The sequence below is a fragment of the Amphiura filiformis genome, chromosome 10 (genome assembly GCF_039555335.1).
Source record: "Amphiura filiformis chromosome 10, Afil_fr2py, whole genome shotgun sequence".
Lineage (NCBI taxonomy): Eukaryota > Metazoa > Echinodermata > Ophiuroidea > Amphilepidida > Amphiuridae > Amphiura > Amphiura filiformis.
The window spans coordinates 36,994,838-37,021,114 of record NC_092637.1 but is presented as its reverse complement, the minus strand read 5'-3'; the positions used below and the strand labels follow the sequence as shown (position 1 = coordinate 37,021,114).

At 37.3% G+C, this 26,277-nt stretch overlaps 1 protein-coding gene across 1 annotated transcript; it reads right to left on the bottom strand.

Annotated features, from left to right (window-relative positions):
• Positions 1–1,850: 1,850 nt before the first annotated feature.
• LOC140161831 (tripartite motif-containing protein 2-like) lies at positions 1,851–15,683 on the bottom strand. The gene is made up of 3 exons (XM_072185127.1): positions 15,429–15,683; positions 3,393–3,465; positions 1,851–3,349 (listed from the first exon to the last, which is right to left on the bottom strand). Exons 1-3 carry the CDS (start codon positions 15,681–15,683, stop codon positions 1,851–1,853), a joined length of 1,827 nt encoding a protein of 608 aa, XP_072041228.1.
• Between the last annotated feature and the right edge of the window lie 10,594 nt (positions 15,684–26,277).

The window sequence follows — 26,277 nt, the reverse complement described above, 5'->3', positions numbered from 1 at the left end:
CTGTATGGCTTCATGGGGTGATCTAGTCAGAAATTTTCTGCAAAAAGTCAGAATTTCAGTTGCCATGCACTACAAGAACAGCGTCTAGAGATTAAATATTACAATTGTAAACATGTTTAAAATTTAACATGATTAGAGTTTTGATGGTTTCTGTTTAGGAAATCAACATGTTAAGTAGCATAATTTGAAATCTGTGTTTTGGTTAAATGCATTTTTACAATTGGTGTCATGTTTCAAACATGTTTAAAGATTGCAACGTAGGCCAAGTGTTTTTAATATCTAGGCACTGTTTTTGCAGTGGCATAACCAACACGGGGGTGGAGCTCCCCTGATACAGACGGCCTCTTGGTTCATCGTGACACATCAGTACATTTCGCCACATGCCAGTAAAAGAATTCTCGGATTCCTGAATTTCAATTTGGCTCACTTCATCATTTATGTTTTTGCGTGCTGTGTGCGCATATTTCCCACTGAAGTAATTTTGGGAGTGGGTCAGCCGGGAGGTTAGCATCGGACGGTTGGTAACTTTTGGAGGACACACTTCACCAAGTGTCGAAATCTTTAAACCATCAGTGCATTTGTAAATGTGTGTCCCCCATGGGCTTAAAGAGCTGGCTATGCCACTGTTGTTACTGCTGGTTAATCTATGAGTTACCAACATCTCATGAATATAGTCAAAAGCAAGTCATGATCTTTGAAATGTCATGATCATTTTGATTCTATTCTGCTCCCGGATTCTGCTACATAAACCATCTGCTGTTCGTCCGTTTTTCCTATTCAGTGCACACACAGCGCTCCAATTGATGATTGACCTCTAGCTCACTCACTGTACTGTAGGCATAGCCGCAGGGACAGGCGATTTGCGCGGAAAAAATAGCAAATTGCGCGGAACTCTTTTTTCAGTGCAAATCATGTATCCCTGCCCACAGGAAAAAAAAAAGCCAATTGCGCGGGAAAAAAGTTCCGCGCAAATCGCCTGTCCCTGGGCATAGGCAATGGACTAGTTAGTGGGCTGGTGGGAAAACCCTTCACCCAATAATAGCCATAGAAGCTCACATGTGAATTATAATGTTCATCCTTAACATACTATAATTTGAAGCAAAAAATGTCACGGGAAAGCTGTTGTCGAGCTGTTTTCCCGAAGAGAGTCTTCCAAAATTTCATAACAGTCGGACATGTAATTTCAATGGCAAATTGTGCTCAACAGCTGACTCGCGATAGCTCCAACTTCGAACGAGCACCATCGTATGATCGGTTTGATCAATTTTCGCCATAGAAGCTGTAAATAAACTTCAATTCTTTCCCTCTATGGTCATCTAAAAATGATTAAAATGCGATTTTGGGAAGATTGTTGTCGAGCCCTCCCAAATATGGAGTTCTGACTGCCTGATAGGGAGCTAAAAATGGAAACACTTTTTCCAAACCGTGTTAAGTCTAAAATCACATGTTTCTCATTTACTTGTGTGATACGATCACAATAACTATGACAAGTTTGACATGAGTTGTACCATCCACATGGCTGGATAACAATACGCAGAGTATTGTTCTCGTTTCGGAAACAAATGCCACGCTCTGTATTATTACTGTGGGTTTGCTTTGTAATGGTGCATCCAACTGAAATTATAATACCTATTTCCTCACAGCACATTGAATATCGCACAGGTAAATCAGAAACATATGTTTATGAATTTAACCAGGGCTATGAGACTCGATCCCTGATTTAACATAGTTGAGCTGTTTTCAATGAGGTTTATCTTGGTTTAATGGGGTTTAAGTCCTGCAAAGGTCGTGGTGAATTCTGCTGTAGACATGACTGCATAATGGCAGTACCTGAAAGGATATCATAACAGTTACTGTCTCTGGAATAGCTTCACTGCACATTGACCATATTCTGCTACAAACAGTTGCTGTCCATCCTCTGAGATAGCAATACCTGTTGGGTCATCTAGTCCTGTGATGACACATCCAAGACACTGGTCACCATCGGCTGTGTAGTGATATACAGCTTTCGGGTTACCATAATTAACAACAAATATCTCACCTTGCTTACTACAGCAGACAGCCCATGGGTTCCATTCAGTGACTTCTTGTGGAGGCTGCACCACTCTGACATTGTTACCAGAGTAATCCATCAGTTGTAGGGTTTTATCATTACGGGAAGAAACTGCAATATATCCCTTTGAAGTGACAGCAATACCAAGCCATCTTGGTTGTGATGGAGCATCAAACTTGGATATGTTCTGCCCATGATGAATAGAGATTGTGCTGCCAAGTAATCCTGCTACAATCCTATCTTTTGTGTCTACAGTTAAAGCATACGGGATTTGTGGTTCATTGTTCATATCACAAGTAGATACCTTTGGATAGTTCAACCTGTTGCCTTGGCTATCATAAAACAGAATCTCACCATTGCCAGGGAGGATGTATTTGTTGTCCGTAGTAATGGCAATGTCAAAAAGGTGTGCACCAAAACAACCTTGGAAGGTGTACTTGACTTGACCATTCCTTGAGAATACTTTGCAAGTTTTATGTGAATAACTTGTCAGAGCAATATCACCATTTTTGTCGACTGCAATTCCCCATGGGTTCTCCAATCCAGGCTTGGTACTGAACTGCCCACTCTGCATCCATTTGTCTCCAGGCTTGATTGCCAACACACTAAATAAATCTGGAATATCAACCTTAGCAGGTGCTTTGAACCCAACATATCCTAGTAATTCTGATGCAGCTTCAGGCTCAGTCATCTCATTCAGCTCTTCAAGACTTGCTGACAAGGTAGGGAAGACTGATGTGATGTCATAGTCAGATCCCGTCTGTGTGACTCTAGTAGCAAGATCACAGGCACTTTCAAGTTTAGCCAATGTTGTCTGAAGCTGTTCCTTGATGTAACCCAGCTCTCTGGCATTCTGAACCTCCACTGACCTGGCATCAACCTTGTGTTTCTTAAAGATGGCATCAACTTGCTTGTAGTACTCATTCTTGACCCTTTCCAGGTTCTTGTTGACTTCTCTTGAAGTAACAGCAAGACTCTTCTCTACATCCTCTGTTTTCTGGATGGCATCTCTGCATTTTTTCTTCAGATCTTCACTTCCTCTTGAGAGATTTTTCAGCTTCTCAACCTGTTTCTGTGATGCTTCTTTCAAACTGATGACTTGATGTTGACGGTGACCCAGCACAATACAACAGTCTCTGCAGATAAGTTTCTCACAGGTCACACAGTAGAACTTCTTTGTCTCGCCTTCATGATCCTTACACTTCTGGTCTTCAGATGCAGGCAGTGGTAGCATAACTTTTCCAGAGCGTAAGATCGTCAATGCTGACAATCTTGTGGTCTTTGTTGGCTTTGAGACTATCATGTGCAGTGTGGCAGGTTTGACAGAAGAATTCCTTGCAGTCCATGCAGTAGGCTGTGGCTTTCTTCAGGTTGCAGTTTCCACAAGCAGCATCTTGCACAGCTCCTTTTGCCTACAAAATAAACATTGTTACAAATTACAGAATTACATCTTCCATTTTCAAGTTATATGCTCAGAATAACATTAGTGTCTTGGATTCTGCCTGAACAGAATTGATCATGTCTCACCTCCCTTTTCAACCAAATTGAAGTGAGGGATCAACATTTAACCACATATTGCCTCAGGCAAAACTCACTTCCTGGGAACTCAATACCACACAAAGTCATTTTTATGTAACTCATTGACCCATCCTGTCATATACTGCCTCTAGCTATAATGACAGCCTGGTGATCTGGTCAACTCATTGACAGATACGAACCTCAGGAGGGAATTCAATTTTTGATCAATTCTCTTCAGGTAGTGATACCTAATTTGAACATTGATATCTCATGTTTTACAGCTAAAACTTAAAGCCATATTTTCCCACTGAGGATGCACTTTAAGCCATCTAAATGAGGTACAAAAGATACAAAGCTGCATGATCAAAGCTTGTTATGTGTGTCCGATAGGTGCCAACAATTGGAATGCTGGAATATCTCACTGCACTTGGAAATTTTATATAGGCAGGTCCATCCTAGGAAAAAAAACTATACCGCATCTTAGAGGTTAGGTGTACACTCAGTCTGTTTTAAATGAACATGGAATGAACCCTAGATTTATTTTGATCATCATGCTTCAATGAATATACGAGCACCTTTGCAGTTCTAGTACTTGTATATTATCAGTCAGCTACCTGCACAACCGATTCTTTTGTTCTGCAAGGCTCACTCAGTCATTTAATGAGGCAATACAAACGATCGAAATTGGTGTTGAAATGAGCAAAATTTTGAGTTACACCTTTTCAGTGTAAAATTTTTTTTCTCAGCCAAATGAAAAGCAATAATTTTTCATTTTTTCAGTAAATGGCTGGAAAAACTATAATGCTTGATACTGATTCTTTTTTTAAATCCTGGTGATTCAGTCATTTAGTGTAAGATATTCGATTTTTATAGGCTTCAGCTCGGCCCGCGAGCTTTTTCTTGGATCAACCTTTTAGCTTTTCAAAGTAATAAATGAAGGATTTTCCCCAACTTTCTAAAGCACATCACCGTGAGCTATATATCATAGTTTTGTCAGAATTTCCGTTTTGATTTCACCATCTTTCACTGTCGGCTGAAAAATTTCTAAATCAACACGTGAAATCTAAAGGCTAGTACTAGCATTGTGGATCGATATCCCTGGGTTTAATAGGAATACCGGCATGGCTATAGTGTTGCCAGAACTTCAATATAGCAAAGAAATTCCCAGACCTATAGCGCTCCTACTGATCATGTTTAACCAGAACACCCAATTGGGGATTTAATCGCTGGTCTGGCAATTTGCTTTCAATGAAAAATTGACCTGGATAACAACAAAGGAAATATCGACTATTTCTGCTGGTTGCTCTCGAGATAAAAGTACTCACCATTGCCTACTTTTACTTAGTTTGACATTTTCTGAGCATGAATGGAAAAAGGGTAAAACAAAACGGAAATTCTGACAAAACTATAACATATAGACCCACACGATGTGCTTTACAGAGGTGGGAAATATCTTTCTTTAGCAAACTATGTTAGTTTGAGACGCTAAAACATGAATTCCGTAAAAAGCTTGCAGGCGAATTCAAGGCCTATAAAAATCAAAAATATCACACTAAAAGACACAATTTGATGCTTAATTTTAACACCAGGAGTTTAAAACAAATGTATATCCAAGCACCAAGTTTTTAACTGACATTACTGAAGAAGAAAAAAAATATTGCTTTATATTTGACCGAGAAAATTAATTTCATAGCAAAAAGGTGTATCTCTGAATTGTGCTGATTTTTACATGTATCGATCGACTTTTAGCGCGACTAAGCATTTCTAAAGAATTGGTTGTCCAGGCGGCAGACTGTTATGACCATGGAGCTATTATAAGATGGAGAGGAAATAGATTACGTAACGCATTGAAACCTTGTGCCGATTTGAAATCTGACAAGCTATTCATCGAAAGGTACCTTTTGTTTGGGACAAAGGGCTTCCACCATTAAATCGGTAAGCTGACCCGACATTGTATTAACGCTTTACCTAGCAGGCTACTGTCAATAAGTGATCAAATGCAAGTCGCGTGAAAGCGCTTAATGGAATGAAAAGTACCTATTGTTATACATAAACCCAAGGGTGTGATTGAGTAGCCGTAAGCACAAAAGGCACCCATTAGCCGCTAATGCATAGTTCGTTGTCACCCCACTGACATTAGGTGCTTCATTTAAATAAATTGAATGCGCCTGCTGAATGATTACACATCATGGCTGCCGTGTCTATAATGGTATTAAATAGCTACGTCCCGGGAGCTACGTATACATGTAACATATAATAAGTATACCGGTATAGGCCTATATATAAAAGTTGTTTTACAAATTGAGATTTTATTTTATTTTATTTTATGAAGGAGAATGTCATAATCAGTGGCGTACTGAAGGGGGCAGCTCTTCTGTGAGAGGCCTTGGGAGGGGGTGAGGTTGGAGGCGGGGATATGAAGAATGAGAGGGGACTGGAGGAAGAGAGAAAGAGGAAGAAATAAAGAGAAATAAATAAATAGACGTAAATAAATAGAAAGGTAAGGAGAATGAGAGGGGACAAAACGTAAGAGGGGATGGAGAAGGGAAGGGAGATAAGAAGAGGGAGTGATACTTTAGCAAGTACAGAGAAAGGAAAAGAAAGGAATGACAAATAAATGTAGGCCTTATAATAATTATTATAGAAACTAAACACAGCCCCCCCCCCCCGCCCACACACACACACACACACATAGGCCTAACACTAACAGCACTATAGGCAGCCATTCGATGATGCCAATGCCTTTATGCGTTACGTATTTAAAACGCCCAGTCAGATGTATTTTACACCTGCAAGCACAAGTCACCCAATTTCGAAAATTGGACGTTGAATGTACACTCTCATGAATATTGATTGGCAACATTTTCCAATATGTCAGCGCTCAAATCGGACACAATAGAACAATAGACCATTCAGTACGTTGGTTATGACCATAATGACACATGCACTCATTGTGCCATTCATCACATTTTTTAAAGGTAGTCATCACACCACTCTTCATCATACATAAATTCTCCCAGCCACATTTCCCTAACGTACATAATATGAATATACGGCGCCTTTTGTTAGAAGTCATACATGAGTAAAGTGGATAACCTCTATTGGTAGGAAAAAGTGGTAGTTTTTCCCTGAGATGGACCTGCCTATAAGAACATTTTTAGGTGGAAGATAAAGTGGGACATTCACATGCATTTTGAATGGTCTAGATTTTTATTTAAAACAATAAATACATCCAAGTAAGGTAAATCATCCACAGTAAAGTGCTCAACCAAGAAGGGAGCTGGAATACATTTAAAATAGACTTGGTGATTTATTAAAGCATTATTTACAATATTGTTTCATGCAAGCCAGCCGAAGCCGACCTACACTCGTCAGAATATGCTTATCACTGGAAACTGATTTCTATTTCTAGCGCGGAATGCTCACGCCGCGAAGTGGCGACGGCGAGCGCAAAGCGCGATCACCGAGCGTAAAACGCGCGGAGCTAGTGCTAGATCTTTAGACAGTTTAATTGGCATACAATTACAGTCAAAAATGGTTACATAACATAATATAAGCAATTCAAGTTCATGAAGACAGTCAATACTTAATAAATTGATCAGTTGTAGTTGATCAAGAGATGCTTCTTCCTGTGTCTACAAGTGTTTATTAGCTCATTCCTTTTGTTCAGTGAAGAGAGATCAATTTTGCGCAAAGCAGAACCCAAGGAACCAGATGGAAAAACTTGCAACTGTAAAGTGAAACTTGACTGTCCCCTCCAAGGCAATTGTTTAGCTTCCAGTATAATTTACCAGGCGACGGTAACTCGACTTGACAATTCACATCATGAAACATATATTGGACTAACCGCTAACTCGTTCAAAACACGCTTTAATTGCCATAAGAGTGACTTTAATAACAGTGACAAAAGGCATTCAACAACATTAAGCGAGTACATTTGGAAATTAAAGGATAAGAAAATACCTTATTCAACTGAATGGAAAATAATCAGTCGGGCTAAGGCCTATTCAACTACCTACAAACTATGCAGACTTTGTCTAGAGGAAAAATACTTCATCATATTTAAGCCTCATCTCTCTTCACTGAACAAAAGGAATGAGCTAATAAACACTTGTAGACACAGGAAGAAGCATCTCTTGATCAACTATATACAACTGATCAATATATTAAGTATTGACTGTCTTCATGAACTTGAATTGCTTATATTATGTTATGTAACCATTTTTGACTGTAATTGTATGCCAATTAAACTGTCTAAAGATCTAGCACTAGTAGTTGGGTGATCTAGAGCAATTCCGTGACCGTGGAGAGCGAAGGTTCGTTTCTCAGTGGATTTGTCTTCTATGAAGGTTAATAAAAAAATTTAGCGTGGGTGCCCCTCGCGAAAGTGTGGGCGGAATCCGTGAGAGCCCGAAATCCAAAATGGTTGCCGTCGGCCATTTCAAAAAATTATTTTTCAATGGTTTGGCCTACAATGCTGTTCAGTATATGTTTTCTGAGTTTTTTTGGGTCGAGGAATTCATATCTGATGTTGATTTTATGATATGACCAACTTTTGACCTTCAAATCCAAGATGGCCGCCGATTTACAGCTAAGAAAGGTTAAATTGTCACATTTGTCCTATAGCCTTCATAATAGGATCTAATTAAAGTTCTCATCGTGCCAACTTGAGTGATTGTCTCTAAAAACTACCAGTGATAATGATTTGACCTACTTTTTGACCTTCAAATCCAAGATGGCCGCCGATTTTCAGCTCAGAAAGGTCAAATTTTCACATTGTCGTAGAGCCTTCATAATAGGCTCTAATTCAAGCTCTCAACATGCCGAGTTGAGTGATGGACACTCAAAACTACAAGTAATAATGATTTGACCTGTTTTTTACCTTAAAATCTAAGATGGCCGCCGATTTTCAGCTGAGAAAGGTAAAAATTTCAAATTCGTCGTATAGCCTTCATAATATACTCTAATTAGAGCTCTTAGTAGTCGTAGAGTCTTCATAATAGCCTCTAATGAATATTCCATTCTGGCACACACACACCCCGCACATACATACATGTATATATTCACATTATTTAAATGAGTTTAGTCTATATTGGTTTCCGGTCTATGTGTGTTTTGCTCTGCACCCTATCAATAATGAATGAATGCAGCATCAAAGATATTTATTAACATTTAGAAAGAAACATATTCCATGGGACTTGTGCATAGATCACCTACAACACTGCTTGCTTGTTACCTACAGCAAAATCATCCCCTAACAATGTCAACTGAAATCTGGCAAGCCGTGTAGGGCCTAAGTCGTCTGATACTATCGTCCAAGGTAAACATGGTAAATGGGAGAGTTTACAAACAAAAACGAAAAACTTGTCAGAACTTGACACATATGGTGATTTTTACAACAGCTCGTCAAGGTAATATGGGTCTAGAAGTCATTACATGCATCACATGTTACATTATATCTCAATATCATCTTCAGACAAGCTTGTAAAGGCTCAGTGTTCAAGTAAACCACCAAGTTCTGAAAGTGATGATGAGACAGGGACCATTGGCCCCGCCATTGGCACCCAAGCGCCTGCATCTGTGCGTGGAACTCTCCACGAAAAAACTAAATGTGTATGGTGCATGCAGGGTGTGGATCTGAAGCACCCGAATAGACCATGGGCAAGCTGTTCATAATCAACACACACACTCAGCATGGCGCTCCTATAAGAGCCACACAGTCCTCGTAAAAGATGGGGAGCTGAGGAATCGTTTCGCAGAGGTAAAGAATTTGTTCTTTCAACACGTGGATTCGATCATCTTCACTGAGCACAGGATCCATTCACTGCAGCCCCTCTTTATACCAGACTACAAACGCATGACTATGCTATGCATAGTGACTATGGCTATGCAGTGGGTGCTGTAAAATCGTCCAATCTCAAGGACCTACTCAATGCTTATTAATGAGTATCAAGAGACAAGAGAAGAACAAGAGTGAGTGGGTCTATGATATTGGGGGAAGAGGTGATGACACTGAGGCTGCCATTTCATCACTTGGTATCAGTAATGAGCAGCTGTCACGGCGGCTGTCTCAGAAGATCAAAGACAGATCTACTGTCTTCTGGCCACTTCATATCGATCATCTTGAAGAAGACGAAGAGGTCTGTGAGTTGTGAGTAAAGCTGTCAACTTGGCTAAAACAGCCTAAGAGAAAACTGCCGATCTCAACCATTCCATATTCAGTCGGGCCTCCATGATCACAGCACTGAATAGATCACCACCACTGTTATCAACCTGGGCATCAATGTCACTTGTATGACGAGGAGTAACGATCTGGTGGGACTCTACACAACAGTCGTTTCTGCATCAACTATGCTGACTTCAAGATCACTGGACTCTAATGATCTTTGAAGCATCAGCAACCTGCCCGCAGGAGATTGCAGACAGCAAGCCAGCCACTGTTATCGTTACTCTACACTGACGACATCAAGATCGATACTATGACAGGCAATGTAACAGGAGTAACAGAGGGAATAAGAGGGCCTCGTGAACGGATCTCGTGCTCGGTGAAGGATCGAATTCATCCACATATCTAAAGAACAAATTTCTTGGCTCTGCGAGACACACATTCTGAAGATGCATGACACCGTATAATTGTACGGAGTTAACACAAACAAAAACCTAATACTAGTCAGGACTTAACAATGTTGGTTATGTTTACAACACTACTTCATGGAAATGTGAGACTAGAAGTCATTGCATGCTTATCAGACATGTTATATCTTCAGACAAGCTTGAAGAGACCTGACAGTGCACGCAAAATCAAAGAAAGTTATATTGCTCAGTGTCCAAGTCAACCACCAGGGGACAGAGGGACCATTGGCAACCAAGCACCTGCGTTCATCTGTGTGTGGGCCTCTACACGACAAAACGAAATGTGTATGGCACATTCAGGTCATGATGTGGACGCGAAGCAGGCATGGTAGTACATGATATCAAGTTGCGAAAGCATCTGACATGCAGTGCTGACGTGGACTCAACAAGCTGTATGAGACGATCCTTCAGCTCCCCATCTTTTACGAGGACTGTGTGGCTCTTAAAAGAGCGTTATGCTGAGTGTGTGTTGATTATGAACAGCTTACTCCGTGGTCCACACCCTGCATGCGCCATACACATTTAGTTTTTTTGTGGAGAGGTCCACGCACAGATGAACGCGGGCGTTTGGGTGCCAATGGCCCCTCTGTCTCATCATCACTTTCAGACTTGGTGGTTTACTTGAACATTGAGCCTTTTCAAGCTTGTCTGAAGATGAGATTGAGATATAATGTAACATGCGATGCATGTAATGACTTCTAGACCCATATTACCTTGAAGAAATGTTGTAAAAATCACCATATTTATCAAGTCCTGACCAGTTTTTCGTTTTTGTTTGTAAACTTTCCTATTTACCATGTTTACCTTGGACGATAGTATCAGGCGACTTAGGCCCTGTAGATACGGCTTGCCCCACATATCAGTAGACTTTGTTAGGGGATAATTTTGCTGTAAGTAACAAGCAACTAGTGTTATAGGTGATCTATGCACTAGTCTCATAGAATGTTTCTTTCTAATATGTATAAATATCTTTGATGCTGTATTCATTCATTCAAACACACGTAGACCTGAAACCAATATAGACTAAACTCATTCAAATGTGAATATATATGTATATGTAGGTGTTCGGGCACCAAGTCATTCAAAGCGAGGACAAGAGTGAGTTTCACACATTCAAAGTGAGGACATTTTGGCATAGCGAGGACAAAATCCCAGTCCTCACTTTGTGAACAGGTGCACAGGATGACACTCTTTCTGTAGGGGGTATAGAGGAGGTATGGGTGAATTCCTCTCTTTGTATGTGCTATTCGGAGATGTCCTCGCTGTGAAAAATGTCCTCACTTTGAATGTGTGAAACTCACTCTTGTCCTCGCTTTGAATGCTGGGACAGACACACTTTTATACCTATACACACGCTTTTACACACACGTCCTCTCTTTGAATGCCCGCGTACGTAGGGGTGGGTTTATGTGTGTGCCAGAATGGGTATTCATTAGAGGCTATTATGAAGACTCTACGACTACTCAGAGCTCTAATTAGAGTATAATTATTATGAAGGCTATACGACGAATTTGAAATTTGTACCTTTCTCAGCTGAAAATCGGCGGCCATCTTGGATTTTAAGGTAAAAAACAGGTCAAATCATTATTACTTGTAGTTTTTAGTGTCCATCACTCAACTCGGCATGTTGAGAGCTTGAATTAGAGCCTATTATGAAAGCTCTACGACAAATGTGAAAATTTGACCTTTCTGAGCTGAAAATCGGCAGCCATCTTGGATTTTAAGGTCAAAAATAGGTCAAATCATTATTACTGAGAGTTTTTAGAGTCAATCACTCAACTTGGCATGATGAGAACTTTAATTAGAGCCTATTATAAAAGGCTATACGATAAATGTTACAATTTAACCTTTCTGAACTGTAAATCGGCGGCCATCTTGGATTTGACGATCAAAAGTTCGTCATATCATAAAATCTACATCAGATATGGATTCCTCGACCCAAAAAACCCCAGAAAACATATACTGAACAGCATTTTGGGCCAAACCATTGAAAAAATAATTCTTTAAATGGCTGACGGCGGCCATTTTGGATTTCGGGCTCTCACGGATTCCGCCCACACTTTCGCGAGGGGCACCCCCGCTAAATTTTTTTATTAACCTTCATAGAAGACAAATCCACTGAGAAACGAACCTTCGCTCTCCACGGTCACGGAATTGCTCTAGATCACCCAACTATAGCTCCGCGCGTTTTACGCTCGGTGATCGCGCTTCGCGCTCGCCGTCGCCACTTCGCGGAGTGAGCATTCCGCGCTAGAAATAGAAATCAGTTTCCAGTGATAAGCATATTCTGACGAGTGTAGGTCGGCTTCGGCTGGCTTGCATGAATATTCAATCAATATTGTAAATAATGCTTTAATAAATCACCAAGTCTATTTTAAATGTATTTAAAACAATATATGTTTTTGTAACTATAAGATTTAAAGCCATATTGTAACATTTGCTGAGGAGGACACCCTGAATATTTTTCAAAATTCTGTTTTTTACACGATTGTAATGTACTTTATTAAATAACATACCCTACTAAAATCAAGACTTTAGATGCTGTAAGTTTGTCGAAATCTGAGATTTCGAATAAAGCGCAGGAACCCTTGTTTAATTATTACATGGTGTGCGGGATGGTCATACACACATCAGGACTGTGCCGTAGCACGACAGAGAGAGTGGTACGCATTTGCAATATTGGCGCTGGTAGTGATAGTGAATTCCAATATTCTTTGTGTTACCTCATATATTGGGACATATCTGACACTAAGGGAACAACCCAAAAGTTCGATGAAGCCCTATAAACGAAAGTCCTTTCGTTAGGGAGGGAGGTCAAAAAGTCCGATTACGCGTTTGTAAAGAAGTAGTTAAAACATCGGTCAAAGTTGATCTTTTTTTAAGGATTTAATATATAATTGTAAAATTTTAGTATTTTCTGAAGTACGATATTAACATTTTACAGTGGTTGCTTCAAAATGAATTCAAATAAATATAGAGTGCAGTACTCGCAACCTGCAACTTGTTAGACTATGCCATAGTCGAATTTTGAGAAATTTAGAAATAGGCCTATGTTATCAATCTCGATATTATAATGTAATAAATAGTCTATAAACCAATCTAGTTGCCCTAGATGTAGGCATTCTAAGTGATCATTTGTGTCCTGCCTTACTTTTGTTTTTTAATATTTTTTGAAAGAGGGCTCCCTTCATGCCTACCAGTGATTTTCTAGCAGTCTGTTTTATTTTGGAGAATTGCGTACGGTGACTGAATAGATCAGGAAAATCTATCAATTGTGCACACAATCGGAGTTTTTAAAAATGCAAAGGTAATTCTGAATATGCACAATGGCAAGTGGACTACGGAGAAGTCTAGCAACTTGTAAGTTCATTTTTTGAAAGCAGCTGTGCCGCACTTTGATTCTTTTTTATTTGAAAATCCAGCAAGTCCTAATTTATATTTATGGAGAAAAATATTTCAAAATAAAATAGAATTATTGTTTCTTAAACGTGATCAATATATATCCTAGCAATGTCGCACCCCTCCATAACCCCATCTACCGTAGCGACGGCCCTGTGCCCAATGAATACGGGTTTGAATTTTCGATATTTGACACTTACGTTAGAGGGGAGGGGGTTAGCCTTCTAACGAAAGGACTTTCGTTTATAGGGCTTCATCAAACTTTTGGGTTGTTCCCTAAGGCTAACATTTTATGGAAAAGAAATACTTATCTATTTTTATGGAAATGTTAAAATATGGCTTTAAGGGATGGGGTATGAACGTTTGGACAGTATTTATTGTGGGACATTAGAGCACATCAGACATATCGAATTGCATTCTGGATACGAAAGAATGTCCTTCTGATATCAAATAATTTTGATTTTTTTTTGGAAATTCGCAATTTAATACACATTTTATGGCAAATGATTAAAAATTGATATTTTTGATATTTAAGGTGGTACGAAAGGCAAAATCAAGTTGCTCTGATTGAGATTAAAATAGACTTGTTGCAGAGAGATATGCAAAGTAATCTTAATTCCAAAATTTGAGCCAAATCGGACAAACGGTTTTTGAGATATTGCTGTTGAAAGATTCTTTGTATTCTATTGTTTTTGCCAATATATTGATGAAGTTAATGAGGAAAATTGGCAAAATGTGCTCATTAATATTAATTTTGCCAATATTTTCCCAATATTTTATGAATAAACCTTCATACTACTTTTACCTTTAAATTTTGACCTGAAACTTTGCCAATGTATCTCTATGACCTAAACCTTTAACATGTGATTTTCCCGCCCATCTAATTTGCATATTTGCATAATTAATTAGCTTTAAGTATAATGCTAATTAATTATGCAAATATGCAAATTAGATGGGCGGGAAAATCACATGTTAATGTTTTAGGCCATAGAAACACATTGGCAAAGTTTCATGTCAAAATCATATATATAAAATAAAAGTAGTATGAAGGTTTATTCATAAGATATTGGTATAATATTGGCAAACATGAATATTCATGAGCACATTATGCCAATTTTCCTCATTAACTTCATCAATATATTGGCAAAAACAATAGAATACAAAGAAACTAAAACATGTATATCTTGACAACCGTATGTCCGATTTCCTTCAAACAAAAACTATTTTGCTCAGTGTATTTAGCTTAACTTATTCAATCTATTCAAATGGTTCTAAATTCAGTTTCTGTTTTCCAGAAACATCGTTTGAACCCCTTAATAGTACTCAAGTAAACTTTATAAATCTGATGATTTATACTTAAAGTGTATGTAGGTGGGATGAAAAGCCGACGATCAATTGAAAATTTTGACCTTTCGTATTGAAGATATGGATTTTTCCCAAAACACCAAAAAAAATTGTGTCTTTTGGGAAAAAAATCTGTATTTTCAATATGAAAGGTCAAAATTTTCAATTGATCGTCGGCTTTTCCTCCCAGCTACATACACTTTAAAAATATATCATTAGATTAATAAAATTTACTTTGAGGACTGTTATATAAAAATGTGAAAAATATCAAATTTTAATAATTTGTCATAAAATTTGTATTGTATCGTGAATTTCAAAAAATGAAAATTATTTGATATCAGAAAGACAATCTTTGTATTCAGAATGCAATTCGATAGGCCTGATGTGCTCTCGATGTCCCACAAAAAATACTGTCGAAACGCTCAAAACGCTCATTCCAGATCCCTTAAGAAGATAAGATTTGTTTTGACTGTTGATTTACCTTATCCAGTGTGTCTTTTAAAGTGTTGATGATGAAATGAGCAGGGAATCCAGACACTCCTTCTTTTGGTATTGCTGTTGGTCTCTTACAGTTTGGACACAACACTGTCTTCTGGCCTTTACAGTGTTTCTCTAAGCAGTTGTGACAGAAGCAATGGAGGCATGGTAGTCCTCTGGGTTTCTTGTATCGATTCAAACAGATCCCACACTCCAAAAGATCCCGTCGTAGTGCTTCTGCAAGTTGACTTTCAGCCATGTTGGTAGTAAAGGGGCGTATTCCGCTTCATTCACGCAAAAGTAGCACCTCCACTTAGTAATCAGTAAGAGTTCTATGCTGCACCATTTTAGAATTTGAGAAGTAGGCCTACTTTGTAGTTGTTATCCATAGCCATTAATTCCAATTGAGGTATTTTCATTCACTTTCATGTAAGTGACAAAAAAACATCCCAACAAATGCAATTTATTTGCTAAAATTACTCTTTTGTTTCTTTCTCATCAATTTTATATGTAGAAACATACATACAGGTACCAATTATTGAAAATGTAATATATTATTATGATTATATCATTATTACTAACTGTATGTAAACAAGTAATGTTGATATATTGATAACCTATCGATAGCTTTTCAGGTGACGTATCAGCAAATGCAAGTATTGACTATAGCTACCAGATGAACTGTGATCAAACTTTTTTTAACAAAAAAAAGTAATACATGGTCTATATCATGCAAACAGAACACCCCAAAAATTAGACAAATTTAACACATTCTTCCAAGAGATCAGAATTGATTTATAAGGTCATTATCATGATTTACAAAACAAAAATATTGAAAATTGAAATTTCTCATTACCATCCATATTTTGTTTGATTGGGTGAAGTAAAGTGTAGTTCTGATTGGCTAACTGAATGAAGTCAGATTATTTGCATATCATTGGCTAATTAAGCAAAAATGTATTATATGTCCTGGCTTGTGTATGCTCTTACTGTCTTTATTACGGTGTCGCAGCCCGACCTGGTCCTGGGACCTGAATGAAATTGAATTACTTTTATTATTTTGAATTATTTTGAAGTAATTTGAATAAATATGTGACACAATCAAGGGAAATGAGTCGGATGTCGCTAATATTGATTTTGAGATATTGGCAAAGAAAGTGTTAAAATTCTTTTGTTTTATATTGTTTTCAGAGATTGATAAATTGACGTAACTTCACAAACAAAAGTCGTATCAACATGGGGTTTTCACTTTCTGAAAGCTCGAAATGTCCTCTTTAGAAACCTGTGTAAAACTCATTTTTGACCAGGGCCAACATACTCATTCCCCTTGATCATGTCACATATTATTATTATTATGAATTACAAAATGAAAGACAACATACACACCTTTTTGTTTTCCTGTTTAAGATTTATTTTAAGAAGCCAAGTATGTACAGTTTATGATGAAATATTTTACAATAAAAGTATGATTATAGTATTAACCAAGCAAAAGTGACACTTCAGAGGTATCGCCAATGGGTGGGCTGTGGTATCATCCAAGATGCATTTTCAAGACAAATGGTCCAAAATTTGATGCACAATAGGGTTAGTGTGAATCTATGATCACATAGCCATCATAATAATAGGAAGTCCAGATGAGCATATATATTTTGTTTACTTTATCTTAATTATCTACCTTGATAATAGAAAACATTCTCAAATATATCAAGCAAAGCCCTCTCAAAATGAGTTCCCCAGCAACCATTCTATATTATGTAGAATCCACACATATTTTACAAACATTTGCACAATATGAAATTAATTCTTGTTAACCACTGTGGTTCTAACTTTTCCAATTATGATTCCATTGCCCACCCTGGTTGCCCCCCCCCCCCCCCTTCCCATGTATACTACCCTTCCATTACAAACATGGCACATCTGATGATCTGACATAAATACCCTGTGAAGGGCATGCAAGGCACAGACAGGTACCATATGGCAAGAATGGCTTTGTACCATGCATACATGTAGTGCAATACTATTGCCTGTGCTACTGCCCTCATTTGTTTGCACAATACAAAGGGGTGATTCTAATAATCTAGGATTTGTCCCTATCATGGAATATCTTACGATTTAATTTAATTATTTGGGCAGATTTTGTGACGTTGATTGAATTGCCAAGATGAACTGTTTAGACAATACTGTGTGGGAGTGTGGTCTTTGTGGAGGGGGCTTGAACCCCAAATGAGTTGTTTTGCTAACTCAACCCCGAAAAGAAAATGTCACCCTCCTTAATTTTGCATATTTGAACGTTTCCATACACCTTTTTAGAGCGTTTAATTTATAAGGTGCCCCATAAATATGTGCCAAAAACATCCCTCTGACCTGGCAAAATATGCTTGCCTCTCTTAGTCCTGCCATAAATTGCTTGTCCCCCTCTCTCTTTTTGCCCAACCTGTTAGGGGACAGATAATTATTGCACAACCCAAAAGTGGAAGTGGGTAATCAGTATGCTTAGACTATAATTATAAATATGAATATGCACGTACCACTGTTCACCTCCACGCCATAACTGCTTATAGACAGTAAATCTCAATGTGACCTTGTACATAGCGAGTGGTCTTCCTGTACATTTGAATGCAAAATTGTCTATTTTGTTCAACTTTGTGATTATATTGTAAACGCTTTCCTCAATAAATATTTTTTTCTGTCGGCAAATACTTTCAAAATGTTGTTTTTGATAACATATTACAAATTCGGAAATTGGAATGTGTAATAACTTTGCTATTTAATTAATACTTAATAAATTTATGATATTTATCTGAAGTGTTCCTATCCTTTTCAATGGCATGAGGATTTGGTCACTCTTGCTGTTCTTGGTATGTCGTGCCCATGGGTCACATGCTTATTTATAAATACATATTTATAAATATAGTCGAAGGTAGCTGGTTATATTGAACTCCTGATTGGTTCACACCAGGGATTCACAAGCAAATGATGAGGAAGTTAACAAGTCAACGTACGGTCACAACAATAACATGAATCTTGCCCAGTTCCCTAAAATTTGTGATTCATTCCGTATTCAGTCATATGATTAAATATTTAGTGGACTTGGGTAAGATCTGGCTTGTTGCATGTCCTTCTCTAGAGCAACAACAAATAATAATAATAATACTCTGATAATATAACTTTGGTATAATTTCAATCTAAACAACACACAGACAAAGAACTGTACAAGAACAATGAAAAAATAATTAGACTTCAAATAAAATAATGATAATTTCTATTTAGATACAATGCTATTTTATAATAAACTCATTCCATTATACAGAGCTAAAGTAAGAATGTACACATGAATGCTCTGTCTGATTGATCTATTGCCATTATAAATTATGAGTTCCGGGCCAGTTAAAATTAACCCCTTTTTAAAAGCAAGTGGAAAAAAATGAGATTCAGTTTTTCACAAAATGATTAAGTTTTCAATTTTGAGCCAAACAAATGAAGTAAAATGAAAGAAAATCACCATTTTGCCATGTAGGCTTATCGGCAACTCTTGATTGGCTGAACAAAATCTCCGACCCCCAATTTTTGGTCACATATCAATGGCTTATGAGAAGTCCAACAAACGCAAGGTAGTTTATGGTTAGGTTATTACAAAGGTATGAAATATTTTAGTAACCTTTATAACCTAATGTTATTTGAGTATTAACAAAATATTTTGCAAACATGTTTGCCAAAAAATATTTTACAATAAAATTTTGACAACATTTTAAAAATATTGTTGCATCAGGGTTCGGTTTTTGCCGGCAAAAACCTATTTTTGCCATTGCCGGTGGCAAAAACTGGCAAAAACCTGTTTTTGCCTGGTTTAAACCGGCAAAAATTGCAAAAACTCACATATAGTTACTCAAATATTAAAAAGTAACACAGAAAGCTCATAAACAGTAGCACACAACCTTTAATGAATCATTCAACATATTTTTTGTCTCATCAAGTCCTTAAAATGAAAAAGTTTTGAATTTCATATATGCCACATTTCGGTTACATGCACTTGAGCAATGGAAACACATGCCTTTAATTTCTTAATATGTTACTTATAATTACAAAATCTGGCCTTGTTACACTCAGTAAATTATTTTTGTAACTTAATAATTTGTTTTGAGATGAAAAAACTTAACTACAAATCACTTTTTTAGTTTTTGCCATTTTTGCCGGCAAAAACTATTTTTGCCGAGCGAACCCTGTGTTGCATTGTTTTTCATATCAAACAGTTTGAAAATGTTATATAACCTTATAACCTGACATGGTTCTACATGCCCAGTTGACTCAGATTTTGGGGAATTACTTGTTGCTGTATGCATGTTAAAAAGATGCCCAACCAATTGGCAGCATATGTGGTATATGTGTTTGGCACCAGAACTCTTCTTTTATTAATCAGAGACTGGGTCAGAGATGTCAGGCAAAATGAGAAATGTTGTAGCAGCACACTTGTTTTTCAGAAGCATCAATTTAGACAAAATGATTTGTTTTATTCACTTTCATGATCAAAATGTGCCTATCAAATTGCACAAAGTCTAGCTAGATAACAAATCAATCTAACCATAAGAGTTGTTTTACAATAACATTTATAGGGCAAAAAATATTGGTCTTAGCTTCCCATGCACATGTTTTAAAATTTCGAATTTTATGACATTTTTTTTAAAATGTTTTTTTTTAATCCTCAGTAAATCCTTTTAATCCTCAGTAAAAATGCAATTAAAAAAATTTCTGCATCCGCAATCCGCAGAGCTGTTTGCAAAAACCAAAAACAAACTTGAGGTTTTTGGCCAAAGGAAGCTGAGACAAACCTTTTTTGGGGGGGAGGGAGGTCCTAATCAAATTTGTCAGTTTCCTCTACAGGAAAGAACACAACATTATTCTGATGCTATAATTAGCATAAAATAAAGGCCCAATCAGTGATTTTTACAACCTAGAAGTCATCAAAATTAAGATATTTGGAAGAACAAGGTATAATATTATATAATGTATGTAAACAAATGAAGTGAGAATATAGTATACAATAACTTTTATTCTCAGGCAAGACAGGCTGTTAAATTTCAGAAACCATCTTTAAGAACTTTGACTACCATTATTACTACATGAGTTGCTTGCTGTACAAAATGTTAAATAGGCCTTAGTGAAATGAAATATAATCATAAGGTGAGAGATGGATTGTTCCATTAAAATGAGCTAGCCATGTGGTGAATGAAATGTAACAATCCATCTTTCACAGCTTTTCACCACTTATATTTGATTTATATTACTCACACATAAATTCTGTACCTCTTCAATAATATTTTATACTCATTTGAAATAAGCAACAACATTGGCAAATTGCATGAGGAAGCAGCATCTTCCCAGCACATAATGACATGCATGTGTAAGTGGTACCGATATTATGTTAGGATGGTAAAAATGATTGGTGGATGGCAAATAAATTATATGGTAATCAACCAATGATGGTCCAGAATTTATATATGAGTGATATTTATGAAAGAAGTATGCTATCATACAATATCAAATTTACCTAAATAAATACTTACATCACAAGTATTTATTGCTTAACAATAAATCTCTGATTGGGCCTTCAATCTTTGTTAATGATCAACATTCTCCTTTCTTCATATTATATTACTTCTATTATTACATTTGTTTAAAAAATAACGCATTTCATTATATACAAACTTTATAATAGGCACAATATCTATAAATTAATATACATTACATTTTTTCTTAACTTGACTAAGTTATACTGTTAAATAATAAAAATTTCATATGTAATTCAACAAACAAATATTAAAACAGGCAAGACAGTAACATCATCATATTGAACATAGTAGCACCTCGGACCTTCGGATACTTATATTCAGTATCATTTGATTGGGGGATACTACATTACATGACATAAAATAGTCCTACTATTTCCCCCATTATTTAGCAGTCTATAATATCGAATTGATTAATTCAAATTAAACAATTCATTGATGTTAGCACTGGGTAGTAGCCATTACTACCAGTAGACAGGAAGTCTAGAAAGTTGACGTCAACACTGTGGGTGGTCTTCCTGTGCTTTTGAATGGGACAGCAGTAACCTTGGCCAATTTTTAGACCAACATTTTGGATTTTTCAGATTTTTTTCTAAGTTTGTGAGAGCATAACAAGACTATCCGTCGATGGATTTTTATTTCCGTCGGTATATATTTATTAAATTATGTTTTTCATAACATATTAAAAAGGCAGAGACCCCTGCTGTATAATAAATTAGCTAGGTAAGTTTTGAGTAACCTTGGTGAAAATTATCAAAACAGTGCCTATTCTTTTGTGTGTGTACGGTCCATCACCTGTCACTTGGTAGTCGTGTAACATGTCTAATGGCGCTGCCCATGGCCACTCGATGAATTGTTTAATTCGAATTAATCAATTCGATATTATACACTGTTTAGTGGCAGGGAAAAGGTTGCTATAAAAAGCCCTGTGATGATACTGATGTGATGATGTTAAGCAGGGAAGTAATCACTTTTTATGGCAACTTTTTCCTCCAGCTCATCATCGACATATCGTGACCATGGTCATGTTGTTGGCACTACTTGCACTCATGTGGCAGATATCGCCTGCTTGTAGTTTGTTAGCATGGTTAGTATGGAGCGGAATATTTGTATACATTAAAAAAAAAAGGTTCTTTTACACCATCAGTTCTGTCAGCAAGATTTTGGTTGTGGTACATGTAGCAGGCATAGCAAAATTATGTAGTTTGGTGCATGCTAGTTTATGAATATGCATAGGCCTATATCGCTCATTCTACAAAATCCGGTGCCAATCCACTGTAAAAATTGAAAAAATAAAAGTTGTTCAAAAAGACTAATTTTTGTGTTTTTTAAGAGCAAATGTATCACTACTTTCAGATGTAAAAGATTGTCAACACCACTTGTATATTTTTCTTTCAGGAAGTCATGATGTTTTTTAACACTAAAACTCAATGTAATGTGAGCTACGTTACCGGCTACAAAATGGGCTGCTTTTACTTAATCCAAGGTCATAAAAAGCAAACGAAAGATCACTTGAGTGAAATGTAACACCGATTTCACCATTTCATAGAAGTTTTAAAGATGCATAAATGAGTGCGTAACGTAGCTCACAGTAACGTAGTTCACGGGTTTGTAATGTTTGTGATGTGATTTGCGAACGTTAGAATGTTATGTCGGTTAATTCTAATATAAATGGGGTTCGATCACTGGTACCTATCACATATTATTAGGAAGTACTTGTTATACAAGTGCATACTATGGAATTCTGGTAACGTAGCTCACCAGTCTTAACATGGTCGGTCAAAATTTCAATGTTTACAAAATTTCTATGCCAAAAATGCTACAGCATCACGATTTTACTGTTATTTTTAAAACCTATGAGTGTTTCCTTTCAAAAACCGCAAACTACGTTGATACCTCTGTTTTACGTCTTTCCAATAACGTGTGTTAAAAATGGGTAACGTAGCTCACAGCGTTTTGGTGGAAAGTGTCATTTATTTTAGAATTACACAAAGACGTTTTAATCACTAAATAATAATGTTGATATGCAATATGATGGTGCCTTATCTAATTAAAAAACAACAAATATGTAAAGATTTGCATTTATTCAAAGAAAATATTAAGGGTCAGATTTGACACTTGAGCAGTGGAACGCAATTTTAGCGATTTTTGAGCCTTTGCAAGGGTTAATCGGGCTTAAGAAAGCATTTAAAGTATGGAAAACTATATATGTCCGTGTAGATCTCGTTGAGTTCTACCAGAAAAACAACATATTTGATGTCCTAAATGCTCGACAAAGTATTTGTGGACCAAAGAATGGAAAAAAGGCTATTGGCACGGGATTTTGTAGAATGAGCGATATGTTTTATCCTCCATATCCACAAATGTAAAGAGACTTGAAGACCATATGGTACAGTGGCGTAGATTTCTTTTTGACATTGGGGGGATGGGGTTTGGAAAAAATCTTGGAAGTATAGTGAATGCAGCACCTTTTAGCGACAGAATAAGTCCACGGTGCAAATGCGCGCGAAATTTTTTGCCACTTTGAAGCTAAACTGATGAAATATGGTGCAAAAGTGGAATAAATGCGTGCGAAGCGCTTGAAAATTTGCACTTTTGGGTCTAAAATGGGCAAATATGAGGTTAATTTGGTCAGAAACCCATATTCAGGCATCAATATTGGGGGGGATGGTTGTATGGAGCACCCCCCCCCTGGTAAAATATTGGGGGGATAAATTCCCCCGGGATCTACGCTATGATATGGTAGGTACCTTTTACCCTAACCACACTCCTTGTATAGTGGTTAGTGGTCTCATTGAGCTTCATTGCCAGTAGCACAGTTCTTGAAGCTCCATTCAACAGTTATGTCTCAAAATTTGACCTCCTCAAAATGTAGAATATGAGGTTATAGGTCATTTAATGAGCGTACTATGACAGATGAGGATGTTTGAGATCCAGGCATTGACAGATAAAAGCCTAACAATAAGCATATCAGCAACTCCTAACTCTCTCCACGCAGGTGTCGACTGCAGAAGACACGTTTCAAATTTTTTTCATCAATTCAAAAATGTCAGAAATGTACATTTTCATGACCATATTTGGAATCGGCATGAAAAAGGCATGCAGGGCTCGAAAAATGTTAATTTCCCGGGAAACGAGCTAAATTTCCCACAATTTATAGCATGTTTTTGTATACAAAAAAGACCTAATTTCCCTCCAAGTACCAGAATTTCCCTCCAAACACCAACATTTCCTGGGAATGAGCTTCCCAAATTCCCCATTTTTTCGAGCCATGCAAATGAGTACAAACAAGCCTAGTATTGGTTCAGTATTTCTTGAGATAGCTCTTGATAATTTGAAAAAATATCTCAAAACTTGATAAAGCCTGTGGATGAAGCTTGATGATTATGCAAATTACTGTTGGAAGGGAGATGGTTGCTTTGTGGAATCTCTCCAATGATGATTCCTGTTATCAGTCAGCCTATTTTGGCACATCTAAGCCACTCAGCCACCTGGGGTTGAAGTCATCTGGGTTGAGGCCATCTGGATTTAGGCCATCTGGGTATGCCCCTAGTCGACAGTGCTTACCAACCTGCAGTCAGCACAGAACTCCTTATTTCACTTGGAGCAGATCTCCATACATATAGTATTAATCAATATTCAATAAATAAATAGATACAATTGTCTATAGATGTTATTTGCCATACATTGGGTTCTTGTATGTTTTTGTTGATGCCCTGAAGAGTGGATTAGTTGCCTGTAAAAGAAGGAAAACAAAATGTAGAAGATTAGTGGCATACTGGTTGGAGTGAACTTAAAGGTTTAGAACTTCAGCATTGTACTTTTTTTTTTAATTTCTCAATTTTTTTAAATCAATTTGTGGGTTAAAAACTGGCATTTTTGGTACAACATGACACTTTTTACAATTTCATTTTCAGCAAAATATTGTTGATAAATCCAGATAATTGCCATCTCTCTGACAGCTCAAATCTTGTATTAAAATTGGGGAATGTAAAAATCATTCAAAACTATTATATCATTCTTACCATATCTGTGATTAGCTCAATAGATGATATAGCCCTCTTTGTAACCAATCAAAATAGGTCTTAGAGGCCGTTACATTGGCAGGTAGACCAGTAGTGCATATGGTTATAACTCGGCAGCTCTCTTGCATCGCCAATTCAAGTGGCAGTGGCAGAAATATACTGTAAAGATTCGCCTAATGGCGCACTTGGGCTCCTTTGTCTTGGGGTACATTGCATGTGCAAATAGAGAGCTCCCTCCTCTGAAATCCCAACAAGAATAGGTTCTGTGCCCTTATTTCCTGGTGTGGATTTTACGAGAAGGCACTTTTAGGTTGTGTCTAAAATGCCACTTATGACAAGGGAGACCATCTAGCGCCTTTAGGTGAATCTTTACATTATCCCAGATTGTAATCGGGGAGAGGAAGTGCAATTTCAGACAGGGAACTCAGTGGCATACTGTGGCCGCTCCTACCCCGGGTGGCTGAAGAAAATTCAATTTTGCTGCCCCTTCCTCAACAGCCCGAAAAGAACGACCCAATTTTTTTTTTGTGGTTTGAAAAAGTGAAGAAAAAAAAAAGAAAAGAAAAAAGGATTATAGGCGCTAGCGCCCTAAAAGCAACACATTTTGATGTATAGTACCATTTTTTCACAATTTGTTATACTTATTCAAATTTTTCCCGCCCTTTTTTCTTTACTAATTCTTTTTGCCGCCCTTCTTCTTCCACCGCCCTTCATTTTGGCCGCCCCTGCTTTTATTCTGCGGGGCTTGCACCCCAAATCCCCAAAAATATGCGCATGTAACTGGGCCATAAATCTGCCCAGTTAATACCAATAACTTACCTCATCCCACTGAGCCTTTTTCCTTTCCTTTTCAAATCTTGAATATTCCGCTCTGTCTTGTAAATATATGGCTAATCTTAATAGAAACAGTAATGCCAGGCCTATTAGTACTATACTGGCAACTATAGCTAGCACGATAATTTTTATGTCCACTGGTGGTCTGTAGGGTCCAGCTCGTCTGCTATGACAATCTGAAAAGAAAAAAAGAAAGGGGGTTCATTTACTGTTTCATAGGCTACGGAGACTAATGCCCTGCGGGGCAAGACATTTTCCACCCTGATCCTGGCATTCCCTGAATAATACCAGCCAGACCTGATCTGTCCTGAAAAATTGGAACAAACCCGCTCGATTCGGACTGATTCATTTTTTTGCACATCAGACCTACTGATCCGAACTTCTCTTAACCTCATCCCGATCCGTTCTAACTTTTCCAAATCAGATCTGA

Excerpts from the sequence above, each read along its gene's own strand:
- LOC140161831 (XM_072185127.1), bottom strand. The coding sequence starts at position 15,683 with ATGGCTGAAAGTCAACTTGCAGAAGCACTACGACGGGATCTTTTGGAG. Across the intron at positions 3,466-15,428 it reads TAAAAGACACACTGGATAAG|GCAAAAGGAGCTGTGCAAGA; the intron begins GTAAATCAACAG and ends TTTATTTTGTAG. Across the intron at positions 3,350-3,392 it reads CACAGCCTACTGCATGGACT|TCTCAAAGCCAACAAAGACC; the intron begins GCAAGGAATTCT and ends TGCACATGATAG.